The sequence below is a fragment of the Trichoderma reesei genome (genome assembly GCF_000167675.1).
Source record: "Trichoderma reesei QM6a unplaced genomic scaffold TRIREscaffold_1, whole genome shotgun sequence".
Lineage (NCBI taxonomy): Eukaryota > Fungi > Ascomycota > Sordariomycetes > Hypocreales > Hypocreaceae > Trichoderma > Trichoderma reesei.
In genome coordinates this window covers 1,862,759-1,876,957 of record NW_006711148.1, presented here as the reverse complement: position 1 = coordinate 1,876,957, position 14,199 = coordinate 1,862,759, and the positions used below count along the sequence as shown (strand labels likewise).

The 14,199-nt window shown below is 57.2% G+C and overlaps 5 protein-coding genes across 5 annotated transcripts; 4 read left to right on the top strand and 1 right to left on the bottom strand.

Moving 5' to 3' along the window:
- Window positions 1–532: 532 nt before the first annotated feature.
- On the top strand, window positions 533–2,103 carry TRIREDRAFT_74080 (pantoate-beta-alanine ligase). The gene has a single exon (XM_006961664.1). It carries the CDS (start codon window positions 751–753, stop codon window positions 1,849–1,851), a length of 1,101 nt encoding a protein of 366 aa, XP_006961726.1. The 5' UTR covers window positions 533–750; the 3' UTR covers window positions 1,852–2,103.
- A 39-nt stretch (window positions 2,104–2,142) lies between these two features.
- On the bottom strand, window positions 2,143–4,880 carry TRIREDRAFT_21279 (uncharacterized protein; the record flags this gene model as incomplete). Its single annotated transcript, XM_006960929.1, has 3 exons — window positions 4,603–4,880; window positions 2,689–4,543; window positions 2,143–2,604 (listed from the first exon to the last, which is right to left on the bottom strand). Exons 1-3 carry the CDS (start codon window positions 4,779–4,781, stop codon window positions 2,143–2,145), a joined length of 2,496 nt encoding a protein of 831 aa, XP_006960991.1. The 5' UTR covers window positions 4,782–4,880.
- Window positions 4,881–5,551: 671 nt separating this feature from the next.
- Window positions 5,552–6,254, top strand: TRIREDRAFT_21278 (uncharacterized protein; the record flags this gene model as incomplete). Its single annotated transcript, XM_006960928.1, has 1 exon — window positions 5,552–6,254. Exon 1 carries the CDS (start codon window positions 5,577–5,579, stop codon window positions 6,252–6,254), a length of 678 nt encoding a protein of 225 aa, XP_006960990.1. The 5' UTR covers window positions 5,552–5,576.
- A 442-nt stretch (window positions 6,255–6,696) lies between these two features.
- On the top strand, window positions 6,697–7,555 carry TRIREDRAFT_102871 (uncharacterized protein; the record flags this gene model as incomplete). Its single annotated transcript, XM_006961663.1, has 3 exons — window positions 6,697–6,888; window positions 6,943–7,268; window positions 7,330–7,555. 3 exons carry the CDS (start codon window positions 6,697–6,699, stop codon window positions 7,553–7,555), a joined length of 744 nt encoding a protein of 247 aa, XP_006961725.1.
- A 1,529-nt stretch (window positions 7,556–9,084) lies between these two features.
- TRIREDRAFT_102870 (uncharacterized protein) lies at window positions 9,085–13,911 on the top strand (the record flags this gene model as incomplete). Its single annotated transcript, XM_006961662.1, has 4 exons — window positions 9,085–9,194; window positions 9,495–9,897; window positions 9,971–13,535; window positions 13,604–13,911. The coding sequence occupies 4 exons, from the start codon at window positions 9,085–9,087 to the stop codon at window positions 13,909–13,911; spliced, it is 4,386 nt and encodes a 1,461-aa protein (XP_006961724.1).
- Between the last annotated feature and the right edge of the window lie 288 nt (window positions 13,912–14,199).

Below are 14,199 nucleotides of genomic sequence, written 5' to 3'. Positions count from 1 at the left end.
CTGTCGGTTACCGTAATCTTTGACTGAAGAGCTCATTAAAGCTCAGAGCCTTGCGGATGTAAAGGAGAGAGGGGAATAAAAGGGAGAGAGATGCAAAGGGGAGAAGAAGAAGAAGCTCGTCAAAGCATCTGCGGCATGACGTCTTACACGATGCGCAGCAGCTCCTCCATCTGGGCATCTCACGTGGGACCGCGCCTTCCCATCCCAACCATCACGGCCAACTCCGATCTTTCATGCAACCCTCCAATCATTTTTTCTTTCTCTCTCTCTGTTCTCTTCCTCCTGTCTCTCGTTGTAATCCTTCCGGGGGTCATGGAGGGCTGAATCCGCCAGCCTGGTTTCGTTCCCGGTCGTGACACGCCGGGGCAAATCCATTCTTTTTTTTTCCCTCTCTTAATGGTCTCCAAAAATTACGGCAGACGTTTCCACCCCTCCTCGTCCCCAAAACTCCGCGGCAGAAACCGTCACGAAATCGTTCTCTTGACTCAGCCATTGCGCGTCGGCGATGGCGACGACGGACTCGACTCCCATCTGAACGCCTCGGCTGAGCGGAGAGCTTCACATTGCCGCACTTATATATTCGCTCACGACCCTGCCTCGTCCCCTGCCGCTCTTTTGTCTTGGAACAGCATCTCGAATTACAACCGATCGACTCGAGGCGCAAGAACCACCGACCGTCCGACGATCACACAACAGACGCAACAACAAGGAGCAGCAGGACTTGATTGAAACTCGTCCTAAGCACTCACAATGTCGCCTCAAGCCTCCCTCTCGCGCCTCGTCTCCCGCTCCGCCGCCATCCGCTCGCTGCGCACCGCCGCCGAAACCATCCCCTCGACGTCCATCAAGGTCCTCCGCGTCGTCGACGCCGTGCGACAATGGCGCAAGCCTCACATGGCAAACATGCGCTCCGTCGGCCTCGTGCCGACCATGGGCGCCCTGCACGAGGGCCACTTCTCGCTCATCCGCGCCGCCGCCCGTGAGAACCACCACGTCGTCGTGAGCATCTACGTCAACCCGGCCCAGTTCGGCATCAGCGAGGACCTCGCCTCGTACCCCGTCACCTGGGACACGGACGTTGCCGCGCTGGCCCGCCTCGACCGCGAGTTCGCCGACGACGGCGCCAACCTGGGCCGCATCTCGGCCGTCTTTGCGCCCCCCACGTCCGAGATGTACCCTTCCGGCTTCCCCGGGCAGGAGATTGACAGCAAGGGCAGCTTCGTCACCATCACGCCCGTCGGCGAGGTCCTCGAGGGCGCCAGCCGGCCGACCTTTTTCCGCGGCGTCGCCACCGTCTGCATGAAGCTCTTCAACATTGTCCAGCCCGACCGCGTCTACTTTGGGCAAAAGGACGTCCAGCAGACCGTCGTCATCAAGCGCATGGTCCGCGACTTCATGGTCCCCACCGACGTCGTCGTCTGCCCGACCACTCGCGAACCTGACGGCCTTGCCCTGAGCTCGCGCAACGTCTACCTCGGCCCGCGCCGTCGCCGCGTTGCGGTTGTGCTGAGCAAGGCGCTGCGCGCCGCCCAGGAACAATACGACAATGAGAAGCTGGACCGCAAGGATATCCTTGGGGCGGCAAACCAGGTCACGGAGAATGTGCTGCAAGAACAGATGGAGCTACCTCCATCCCAACGCGTCACGTACGAGGTCGACTACATCTCCTTGGCGGACCCCGATACGCTGCAAGAGATTGAGTCTGTAGATCCGACAAAGGGAGCTGTTCTCAGCGGCGCCATCAAGATGAAGCCTGTTGAGGAACCTCAGGAGGGCGAGGACCTGGGACACTCTGGTGGACCGGCGGTCAGACTCATTGACAACATCATCTTGGCGCCAAAAGTCGAGTGAGCTTGGGCGATATGAAGATGAAAGATTGGATAAGAATCACGATTGACGAACACGTTAAAACAGTAGGAATCTAAAATAAGAGTAGGGACATAGGGACAGGTATCATCATAGAGATGGAATGATTTAACATGGCGGGTCAAGAAGAAGTACCAAAGCGGCTGCTGATGCGCGCAATCTACCTATTTTTGCATCTCTTCTTTTTCGTATACATAGCATCAACATTATGGGGTATAATAATACACATCAGTACTCAAGAAAGTGAGAAAAAAAAGGGGGAGGATCGAGCATCCTTCACAAATGTGCCCTTCCCTCCAACGTCCTCCTCCGCCTCGCGCTCTTGACGTTCAAATCCACCGCCTCCTGCTCCTCCTTGCTCAGCCTACTCGGCACCTTGGCCTTCCCGCCCTTCTCCGCCTCGTCAAAGAGCCTCCTCCCCAGCTCATCAGTCAGACGCAGCACACGACTACTAACCGTCGCCCCGTCACGCCGATTCTTGCCCTCGCGCCGCGAGCTCGCAATCTTCTCCGTGAAGTCCCAGAGCTTGCCCTCGGCGAGCAGGGCGCCCGTCTCGGGATCGCGCGAGGGCCGCCAGGACGGGTCGAGGCGTAGGCGCCGCGGGATCTTGGTGTCTTTGGACTTGACCACGTTGATGATTTGTTCTTGTTCAAACCGGGTGTACGAGTTCTTGAGCGTCTCCTTGTTGACGGCCTCGAAGTAGGAGAGGTCGCCTTGGTGGTAGAGCGTTTTGCCGAGCTGAATCATGTCAGAATGAATGAGCGGGCGTGTTTTTTACTTCATGAGGAGAAAGCAAAAGACGTGGGAGAACGATTTGCTTACCAGTTGTGCGCTGTTCTGAGCCTTTGCCTCTTCGATCCAGACATCGCCGTTCTTACCCTTGGGCGGAGTCAGGCCCATCAGCGACACCGCCGCAAGCCAACTGGCCTCGATAAATGGCCAGATGAGGAAGCAGTAAAAGTCGTAGTTTTCTCGCCCTGCCTTGCGCTCTTCGTCTGACAAGCCAACGGTCGTAATGTTGCCCTTTTCATCACGATCCAGACGAACCACATGGTCAGCCTCCAAGCCGCGGAGCGTGGCATCCAGGTTTGCGGCGAGGCCGGCTCCTGCAAAGATGAATTCACCGCGGAACAGCGAAGACAGAAACAGTACTTGGGCCTTGAGCTCCTCATATGGGATATCCTGGAACGCCGGGCCGCCTCCGCGCTTGATGCGCGTATACATGGCCACGCTGACAATGGCCTCGTAGACGAAAAGATGGATCGTCATGTTGCGATAAAAGGAAAGCTGGAAACGGTCGACAGCATAGTAGGTCGGCTCTGCTAGTCCCTCCACCACTCCCACCAAGTCCTTGCCCAAAACTTCCAGTCCTCGATCGACAATCTCTGAAAGAGGCGCGTTTCCGAAATGCGCAACTCGTCCCCCCTTGGCTCGGACGCGACACGTCAGCCACTCTACGCGACGAATCAGTTCGCCTTTGCCGACGCCACGACCACGAAGGGTGAGTAGCACGGTGCCGATGAGGGCGGTAGGCATGACGACCGAGACCGCATTGATGTCGCTAAGGACCTTGTAGCCCAGGGCACGCAGAATCTTCTCTCGAACCGCTCGTACTTCGGGGTTGTGCTGGTCGGTGCTGAGTCCTGTTGGAATGCTGGAAAGCTTCGAAATCTGGTTGTCGACAAACTTTCTCAGACTCCACGGCTCGTGGAATCGAACATCGACTCTTCCCAGCTTCAGAGAGAGAATGGATGGGCCGTTGGACAACAGATCTGCCAAATTCTCCTTCTTCTTTGGCATCCCCAGCAGCTCGTTGACGTAGCCCTCCGTTTCGATGACCTTGTCGTACTGAGTGCTGACGGGGCATATGATGGTGTCTTCAACCCGGCCAGAGAGGACGCTGTCCAATACGAAACTCAGGATACCGAATTTCGGGGGCAGCAATTTGCCTGTGCGAGACCTTCCTCCCTCGATAAAGCACTCGAAGTTGTAGCCTCCTTGTAACAGCGTATCGACGTATGACTGCACAACTGCTGTGTACAAAGCATCGTCACCAAAGGATCTCCTGATCCACATGGCGCCAGCGTGCTGCAAGAAAGCTCCTACAATCGGAAAGTTGAGGTTGTCTCCGGCGACGACGACCGGCAATGTCAGGCCAAGGCGATAGCATATCAGCTGCAGAGAGACGTAGTCGACGTGTGATCGATGGCTCGGCAGAAACACAATGCTCTGCTTTTTCTTGGCCGCCAGCTCTGCCACTCTCCGTAACCGCAGTACCTCCTCGCTGGACACATGGATTCCTTGGTGGTAGGCGCGCGTGACAAGCTGCATCGTCAGGTAGTATGCGCCGCGGATAAACGTGTTGCTCTCCATCTTGCAGATCATGTTGTCCGTCAGCTTCTCCGCAACCTCCTGAAGCCAGCTTTCTATGGTGTTTCGCCGCTGCGCGCGCTTCGTCTCGTAGTCTTTGTCATCCTTGTTCAGCAATCCCTCCTTCTCTTCGACGGCCAGGCGAGCTTCGGCAAGCTGGGCGATTCGCTTCTGCAGCAACGGCGCCGACAACACCATCGAGGTCATGTTCTCCGAGAAGCCGGAATAAAAGACCGGCTGGCCGATGACGCGGTCGTAGGCCCGCCATCCTTGGCCAGACACATACAGCGACACTTCGCGAAGGAACCTGTTGCCAACGGAATTAGCGGGAAGTCAGCAGAGCGGCCAACCTCGGCAAATACGCACTGCAGTGGTTCGCTGCGAAACGAGTGCGAGTGGTTCATCAGAGCCTCCTCCTTGTCTTCCTGGGCCACTGGCTTGGGCTCGACGAAGCCGCTGGGCTGCAGCGTGATTTCATCGCCCAAGATCTGGAGGTCGGGGGCCGAGCTGCTGGCTTCGTCGACGGGATCGCCATCGTGGGACATGGCTGGAGACGGCGGAGCTGAGAGGGGAGGGACGGCGGTGTTTTGTCGATGCAAGCAGAAGTTATCGAGAACAGTCAGAAGGGCATCGACATCAATGGAGCATTGACGGCATGGCCATGCTAGAGGGTGAGGAAGAGGCGTTCAGCCGAGGCCGAGGATGATGCATATGACAATGGCAGTAAACAGATGGGACGACCAAACATGGAGTCTGGCGATCCTGGCAGTTCTGATCCGGGGTACGGAGTATTGGGTACTTTGCTCGTGTACCTTCCATGACTGCAGCAGCTGCCAGTTGTGGGGCAGTACAATAACGCGAGATGCCGACAAAAAGCGGTACCTTGACGCATGTACCTCCAGTAATAGCAGACTCGGGATCGACTCTGTGAGTCCAGCTCCAAATTGGCTCAAAACATGTGATCTGATACACGTCAGATTGCGCACAACCTGAGGGTTGCATCCAACGGCAGAGACGGCCGAGCCTCGTCGGTAACAAGCACCGAGCTCGCCCGTACCGACCACAGCTTACGGCGCATCCACAGGTACCCGTAGCCTCGTACCGACAACTTGCGGGTGTGGAGAGACGCGGAAGTTGAAGAGCTCCACCTGCAAGGCTGCCAAGCTGTGACATCAAGTGACTGCCGATTGGTTTTTTTTCTTGCCAACATACATTCCATCTCTCAAGCGACATCTTCACCTCACTTCCTGCATATCAAGCGCTCACAATTGGCAGCAAAAGGCTTGCCATTGTGTGAAGAAACACCTTGTGATAATAAAAAAGCGCACAGCTTCTTCATCATGGCGTCGTCCGAGCAGATCAAGGTGACGCAGGATCTGCTCGCCAGGGCTCACTCTCCAGACAGCGCCAATCGCATCTACAGCGACAAGATCCAGTATCGCACTCTCCAGCTCAAGCCGACTTCTCCCCCTCCTGCCGCCCTCAACGCCAGGGCAGCGCGTCACAGAGCTCGCCAGCAGGAGAAACTCCGTGGAAAGCAGAGGCCGAAGCCACTGTCTGCCCGTGAGCGCCGCCAATTGGGCCTCTACGACATTCCCAAAGAAGGACAGAAATATGAAATCTACGAAGGACTGAATAAGCTCTGGATGGGCTACGCCATGGAGATCCTGGGCAACGACGTATACACCGGCGGGCCATTGGCCGCGGCCAAACTGGCAAGCGCCGAGTTTCACGGAGCAGAAGCCGAAGTGGTGAGGAGTCGGTGTCCTGGCCGAGTGGGCCTCAAGGGCATCATTGTGAGGGATCGCAAGTTTGTCGTCGAGTTGATTACAAGAAAGAGGGGGCTCAAAGTCATTCCCAAAGAGGGCACTGTCTTCCGTGTGGAAGTTTCTGCTCCTCCACAGACCGGAGACTCCCCGGAGACATTCGCCTTCGAAGTATATGGAGACCAGATGATGCTTCGATCTGCCGACCGCGCCAACCGGAAATTCAAGTCACACTTTCTCAAGAATGTTTAACAAGCACACACACGAGCGTCGTTTGAGTTTGACGGGCATTATTCTCGAAAGGGATGGCGTCCTCTCCAATTCAAATTAGGATCATGTTTCACGCGCTGCAAGCTCAACGGAAAGATGGCTTGCCTTCGAAGTTCCGGAGGCTGATCACGGCAACAAGGCTATTCCCTCTCATTATGAACTAGGGAAACAGACTACGCGTACGCGAGCCCGACGACAGACCATGGCTGGAGTAGAAGGTTTAAGGCTGACTTTAAGGACGCTTTATCTCGGCGCAGATTTCTGTAACCGCTAAGCCACCGCCAGCTCATCAATTTGATGGCCTGGCTACAGGGCTTCCAGGAACCGCGTTGCTGGCAGTTTTCAGGCATATAAAGAGATGGCTCTCCCCCTGTTAAACCGGACTTCTCATCTTCATTTCACATTCATCTTTCCATAAGACACAATGGGATGCAACTTTCCTTTGTGGGCGCTGGACGATACCAAGCCCTGGCATCTGCCGATGCCCTTCGTCGGCCCGGTGTTGAGAACCTTTGGCGGTCTGCTCTTACTGACCAACGTGAATGCCCTCTACGAGAAGATGGGCATCTTTGGCTACCAGAGGGCATTTCCGATTTATGCCCTGAACCTAGTCTTGGTACGCATAGATGGATGCATGGCATCTTGAAAGCTCACAGCTAATTGTCTCCAGATTGGTTTGATCTTCTTGGTCATCAGTGTGTTCTGCTCTCGTCGTCTGAACAATTACGAGCACGACTGGATCACCGTTTTCACAACCGCGTCGGTCACCGTTCTCTGGGCCATCACCTTTTCCCTCAATATGGGCATAGTCGTTGCTGGCTTTGTAAGGTGCAACGCCCCTCGCCTCCGAAAGCATTCCCCTTTGGACTCTGGCAGCTATTGTCATTTCTTTGGCAATCCGGAGCTGGCCGAAAAGTCTGGGTGGGATGGAAAGGCTTGGCCGGCGTACTACTGGGCCAGCCTTGCTCTATTCCTGGCGGTCGGCTTCTGCCAAGTGTGCGTACCATTCTCCCCCGTGATCACTATGATCAAGCAGAAGCTGACTTCAGTTCTCAAGTCTCAACTGGTACATTTGGTTCCGCACGGTCCTGCCCATTGTCCGCAATCAAAGGCGGCGAGCGGCTCGACAGGCGCGAATCGACGAGCAGCGAGAAGCGACACGAATAGAGCTCCTGAGACACGAGAGGAGAGCTGCCAGGGAACCGCAACAGCAACTGATGCTCCAAGACTTGCCACCTCCGAGTCCGGCGGCCATCACGGCAGCTCAGATCGAGTGGGTATAAAGCGACTCCGAGCAGGCAAGACGACAAACGTGGACTGGGCACTCTTTGGCACGGGATTGGGCAATCGGTTAGCGGACACGGTTCTTTTGGTAACGGGTACGGCACTTTATTCGAATTGGTCATTGGTTACGGATTGAGGATTTGGGCTTGCGAATCGGTTACACAGTTGTGGACAAAACACTAGGTAGATGGGGATGGCTTTACGGACAGGGCGTTGAGGCTGGTTTGTTTTGGGCTTGGATCTTGATAAGGATCTCAACAGAGCAATATCATTCGGTGTTCGGCAATACCTTACTCGGTACTACTTGGTTGGCTTGTCTGCAATGCTCAGTGGCGTGGGATGAGATACGTACAAGGTTAAGCTTCTTGTGGAAGCTTGATGGCGCAGCCTTGATGTCAAGTGTAACAGCAGGGTCTTTTTCTGTGTCGGAGTAGGTAGTCTTGATGTCCGACTTCAGATGAGGTCCCTCTGGTACCTGGTAGTTGATCGTGCGTGTTCTCGATAATCCAGATCTGTTTTGCTAGTATAGCGCATGTAACCCTCCCTCTACAGTAAGACAGATTACCTACCTACCTACAGCACCATTGTTCGATCAAAAGAGATACCTACTATACCTACCTACCTACCTTAGGTCGTGATGGTCGCATGCGAACAATGCAGATCTTGCCTGGCATGATTCCTTTCCGCGTAAATCTGCCTCCATCCGCCCAGTCACATACGTCCATGACTCCATACCTATGAGGGCAAACCACAACTCCTCACTGTGCTTCATAGGTAGAGGTAGTAGTAGGTACCTAAGGTCGGCATCCAGACAGCCTCTTCTAAGTACCTCTAGCAGTACTTCTACCAACTACCGAACTGTACCGGGTACTTTTCGCAATTGGCATCACCGTCTCGGCTCTTCCTCTGTCTCTCTTTCTCTTTCTCTTTCTCTCTCTCTCTCCCGTCTCCCTCCCTCCCATCAGTACCCCATCGGTACCTCGTTCGCCCATGCCCTCCCTCGCCAGGAACCCCCGCCCCTGCGCACCGCGCTTTATGGCAACATGTCGTAATACCGCCCGCGGTCGCGCAGCAAGGTTCCTCAATTAGGATTTAGCCCTCGCACAGTAGGCTCGGTTAAGGTCCGGCGTGCCCCGTTGCGGCCTAGCGGCGCCCAGCCTCGCTGTACATACAGCCTGGGGAACCAGCCGGAACCATTTTTATCTTTCCCAAACCTCAGGTTTTTTTAACGCCAGCACAGCACTGGTAGCTCTTAGTTTTCTCGTTCCAGCCTTCAGCCCTCTCGCGACCTCGCCCACCTGCTACCCAGACCGAATCTTCGATCTCTCGCCCGCGCCATTGCACTCGCACTCGCATCCTCCTGCCATCCGCAGCACCTGTTCGATCACCTCTCATAACCTGCCCAGACGCCCGCCCACCCGTGTCTGCCCTTCCAAACCGCTGTCAGTCGACCCACGATTGACCCTGTTCCCTCGACCAACACCCCGCGCCTCGGTACACGATCACGACCCGTGGGACACGTCCAACCATGCCGTCCAATCTCCCGTCAAGCTTTGCCTCGGCCGCTGCCGGCCAGAATGCAAACCGCGATGCAAGAGGTGGTAGAAGTGATGGAAGGCCATCTGCTGGAGGCGAATGGTGAGTGTGCTTTGCCCCTCGCCGGCGCCTGCGCTGGACGCGAGACCCGGGCAGCCCAGGAGATTTTTGCGTCATGCACGTCATTCGTCCTGCTTCCGTGCACTAGCGGATGCCGCGCCGGACATTATTTCTATTTTGTCGATATTCTTGTCATTTTTCATCATTTTTTATTCCGGGCTTTTTTTTTTCCATGGCGGGGATGGATGGGCTCACGACACAGTGCCCCTCTGGCTGCTGTCCGGAAACGGGTCATGCTTGTCTTGTAGAACATCGCGGCTAACAAACTCGGTGCCTATTTAGGTCTCGAAGAGATGGCCGTTCAGCCAACGGCACCCTGACCTTCCGCCGCTCCTCCACGACCCCTCTGAGCCAGTCCTCAAACCCCCCGCCCGCGAACGACAATGCTGTCCAGCCTCCCAGCGTCGAGGAGGCCCCCATCACACAGCCTACGACGTACGAAATCGGTCCCTCACGCTATACCAAGGATGATCTTCTCGAGATGTACCAGTCCCAGAGGCCTGCCGGTAACCCCTCTCATCTCTTCATCCCAGGCTGGGACCCGAGCAACTCTGGTGGCGCTGCTGCAAGGGGCTGGGGGAAGAGCAACGAGAACCACGTGCCACAGGATCCTGGCACCTGCTGGGATGCCAACGGCCAGACGGCTCCCATAGGGCTTTCGGCGTTTACCGAGGAGGAGAAAGAGGTTTGAGAGCTCCCCCATTCCATTGGCAGTAAGAAAGCTGTGATATGGGTGCTGGATGACTGACTTTGAACAGGCCTTTTCTTCCGATATCAACTCCCCTCTCAAGCCTCCCACGCAAGCCAAGGAAGGGCACCAGGCGGCTGTGAATGGGCGCAAACCGTCTCTTTCCCATGCCCCTGGAGGCACGTTTGGAGTGAGCTCTCCGTCGTCCGCTGTCCGACCCAGCACTCGCCGACGAGAAACTGTCGATTCCAACCCCTTCAGCCCGAGTAATGTTGCATCGCCGACCGCCAATCGATTTTCCCGTGATGACCCCTGGTTTTCACGAAAGAGCGGCGAATTGCGAGAGTCCGACGTAGATGATCCCGAAAGCGCCGAATCGGCCTCGCGCGATGCCCCCAAGCCCTCGATTCCAAGCCTACTGCGAGCTAACACCTCGACCGGTGTGAGCATGACGTCAATGTGGCCATCTTCCAGCATCTCGGGTGCTGGCGGCGGTGCCTTTGGTAGTTTTGCCCTGCCAACCTCGCCGGCCATTGGCGACAAGCGGCCGGGAGGTACCGGCGGAGGCAGCCGACTGGCTCATCTCATTCCCAAGGACAGTGGTGAAAGCTCAGCGAGCAAGCCCTCTGAGGCCCAGAACCCTCCTGCTCAGCAGTCTTGGCGCAGCAGACCCCGAACTGACACTGACCCGTTCGGGGGGGATGAGGTGACTGGCAGCGCTGCTCTAGGGGGGGATGCTGCTCCGGAAGCTCAGCACCCTCCTGCCCGAGCACCGCTCTTTGGCTCCACTGGAGATTTCGGAATGTCCAACTTGAACTTGGGTGGTTCGCCTTCCGGGACCAATGGCCCTGCTAGCCCCTCGGAAACGAATCCTTATCGCAGCCCCCCCGCCGAGCGTCACGATCATGACGGCCGGTCTGAGTCGGGCGCCGGGGACAAAGCTCCCGGCGCAGGGCATGAGCAGCCACACTCCAACTACAGCACGCTTTCTCGAGGTTTCGGCGCCGCCTTTGATGGAAGCGATCGTAGCCAGACGTCCAGCGTAGGCGCGAAAGCCTACCTGTCTGGCTGGCCCGCTCCGGCTGGTCCGTCCACCGGAACCCCGGACCGTGAGCGATCCACCTTCGGAGGAGCGTTCGGCAGCTCTCTCTTTAGCCCGATGGGTGACATGCAGTCTCCCGGCCTGGGCAACCTCGGAGGCGTGTTTGGACCGTCCACCACCGGTAGCATCGGTCGCGGAAGCAAGTTGGGCTCTCTTTTCCCCGCCGCCATGCAAGCCCAGATGCAGGCGCACGAGCACGAGGGCAGCCTTTCCGACTCTCTCAGCGACCTTCGACAGAGCAACCCGCTTGGTGCCATTGGTCGAAGCAACTTTACGGTACCAACTCGAGACACCGACAGCCCCATGAGATCAAACCGCGGGGTCTTTGAGGAACTATTTCCCTCTAGTGACAGCTCGAGAAACCTCGGCCCCTTTGGAACTTCAGACGCTGGACAGCCAGGTATCGCCGCTGCGGCGCCTCAATCGTTCACGCCGGTCAGTGGCGGGCTACCTTTTGGGAGCGGCCAGGCCGGCGTAGAGCCCCCGTCTGCTCAAGTTCGCCAGATGGTGATGCCTGATCGGATGCGATGGGTCTACCTCGATCCCCAGGGCCAGATCCAGGGTCCGTTTACCGGGCTGGAAATGAACGACTGGTACAAGGCCAACTTCTTTACCCCCGATCTCCGAGTAAAGAAGGTGGAAGACCCAGAGTTTGAGCCCCTCGGCCAGCTCATCAGGCGAATCGGAAACTCTCGCGAGCCGTTCTTGGTTCCCCAAATTGGCATCGCTCACGGACCTCCAATGCAGAGCGGCCCCTTTGGACCTGGAACCGGAAGTGGCATCATCCCTCCCCTCAGCGGCGTCTTCCCAACCTTTGGCCGAACTCTGACTGCCGAAGAGCAGAACAACCTTGAGCGTCGCAAGCAAGAAGAGCAGTTCCTCATGGCCCAGCAACGAGACTTTATGATGCGTCAGCAGGCCATGGCCAAGTTTCAGATACAGCCAAGCCTCCAACATCACTCCAGCGCTCATAGCCTCCAGAGCCAACCGAGTTTCGGCAGCATGACATCGCCCCTGGGAGTTCCTCAGCAGCAACATCACCAGCTGCCTCATCAGCAACCCATCGGCCCCCTTGGTCAGGCCACAGTCTTCGACACTCATCCCGGTGCCGCGAACCCCGCTGCCGTCCGCGCCTCTATGGGAAACGGCGAGCTTTTCAGGCCCGAGGACCTGGTTAATCTCTCGGCCACTGAACGGCAAATGCTCGTATCCTTGCAGGGCGAGCCTACCGGTACTGAATCTGGTGCGCCTCAGCCTATTGGGACTCCGGGCGACGCAAGTCTGCGCTACGGTCTGCCAGAAGCTAACGAGCTGAAGGAGGACGATGAAGGTTTCAAAGATCGCCTGAAAGAGTTTGAAGATCTTCGCGCCGAGCACGACGCCCAGCAGGCTGCTGCCGCGGCAGTTGAGGAACAGCAGGAGGTCTCCGCAAAGCCGGAAGAGACGACGACTGTAACGACGACGACGGTCGTCTCCGTCGAGCAGCGAAGCGAACCCATTGCCCCAGCTACAAAGCCTAGCAAGGCATCAAAGAAGAAGGCCGCGGCGGAAGAGGCGGCGTCACTGTCTCTGACCCAGCAGGTGCAGAAGACTCAACAAGCATCCGTCGTCGCGTCTGCGGCTGCTCCCGCTGCCCCCCAGCAGAGTGAGCCCGGGATGCCAATGCCGTTTCCCCCTCCAGCTACAATGACCCCCCTCCCGGCACCTACGGCGCAGAGGGCCAGGTCCAACCTGCCTGAGCAGTTCAACCGATCGCAGAATGCGACTCCCGACGCTGTCGCTCAGCCTCCCCCCTTGGCCCCATGGGCCAAAGACCCCGGCCAGGAGGGGCAGAAAGGTCCAAGCTTGAAGGAAATCCAGGAAGCCGAGGCACGCAAGGCCGCGAAGGCCGAAGAGGCTGCCGCTGCCATGCGAAAGGCGGCGATGGAGCAAGAGGCTGCCCTGCTGAGGGAGAAAGAGAAGTCGGCTGCTGCGGCTGCTGCGGCCGCCAACGCTGGCCTCCCGGCAACCAGCACTTGGGGCCAAAGCTCGCCCGTCTCGTCCGTCAGCCCCTGGGCTAAGCCGGCGGCTGCCAAGTCGAAGGGAAGCACCCCGAGCGCTGGAGCCGCTGGAACAAAGAAGACGCTGGCCGAGATCCAGCGTGAAGAGGAGGCACGCAAGCAAAAGGCCAAGGAGGTCGCCATCCAGAGTGGCGGCGGCGCTCCCATCAGCGCCGGCAAAAGCTATGCCAACCTCGCCGGCAAGCCGAACCACACCGCCGCCCCGACGGTTCCCTCTCCCATCTTGACCGGTGGAAGCGGTTGGGCCACTGTTGGAGCCGGTGGCAAGGTGAAGAGCCCATCGACGGTTCCATCTCAGGTGCAAAGTCGCTCAGCTAGCGTCAGCAGCGCCGCCAAGCCTGCTCTGGCCACTCCCGTCAAACTGGTTCCCAAGTCCATTGTCGTCAACAATGCTGGCTCAGCCAACACTGCCATGGACGAGTTCAACAAGTGGGCCTACAGAGAGCTCTCCCGGGGTATTACGGGCGTTGATAGTAAGTCATTTCTGCAGGTCTAAAGCATACGGGTCTTGAGTGTTTCAACTAACGGTGCATCTTTGCAGTCACGAGCTTCCAGGCAGATCTTGCTGTCCTGCCCCTTGACACCGGGCTGATTGCCGACGCTGTCTATGCCAACTCCACTACGATGGACGGCCGACACTTTGCTGAGGAATACGTCCGCCGCAAGAAGCTGGCGGAGAAGGGCGTTGTTGAGAAGCAACCGCAGACAGATAGCAAGGCGTCGAGCTCCGGCGGCGGATGGAGCGAGGTGGCCAAGAAGAGCAGCATCTCGCAGCCCAAGGACACCGAGTCGGCGATGCAGAGCGCCGACTTCAAGGTTGTCCCCGGCCGCAAGAAGGGCAAGAAATAGGTTCCTGTAGGAGCGTTGATCGCTTGTGATTGCCTGTCTGAGCGAGGTATTTTGTCGTCTTTTGATTTGGATGGGCTTCAAGATGTGTGTCGTCGCGGGAGGAAAAGCGTTTGTGTAAGCGGAAGGACAGATGACAGCTATTGTATGTAGATGCATGTAACAAGCTTTGTCTGGTCTTGATAGCCAACGGATGACTATTGTGTCGACGCTGTTCCTATGGATATGATTTGCATCGTGATCATTTACACACACGCCATCGACAGGGTTACTTCCCTTGGGTCTCTGTTT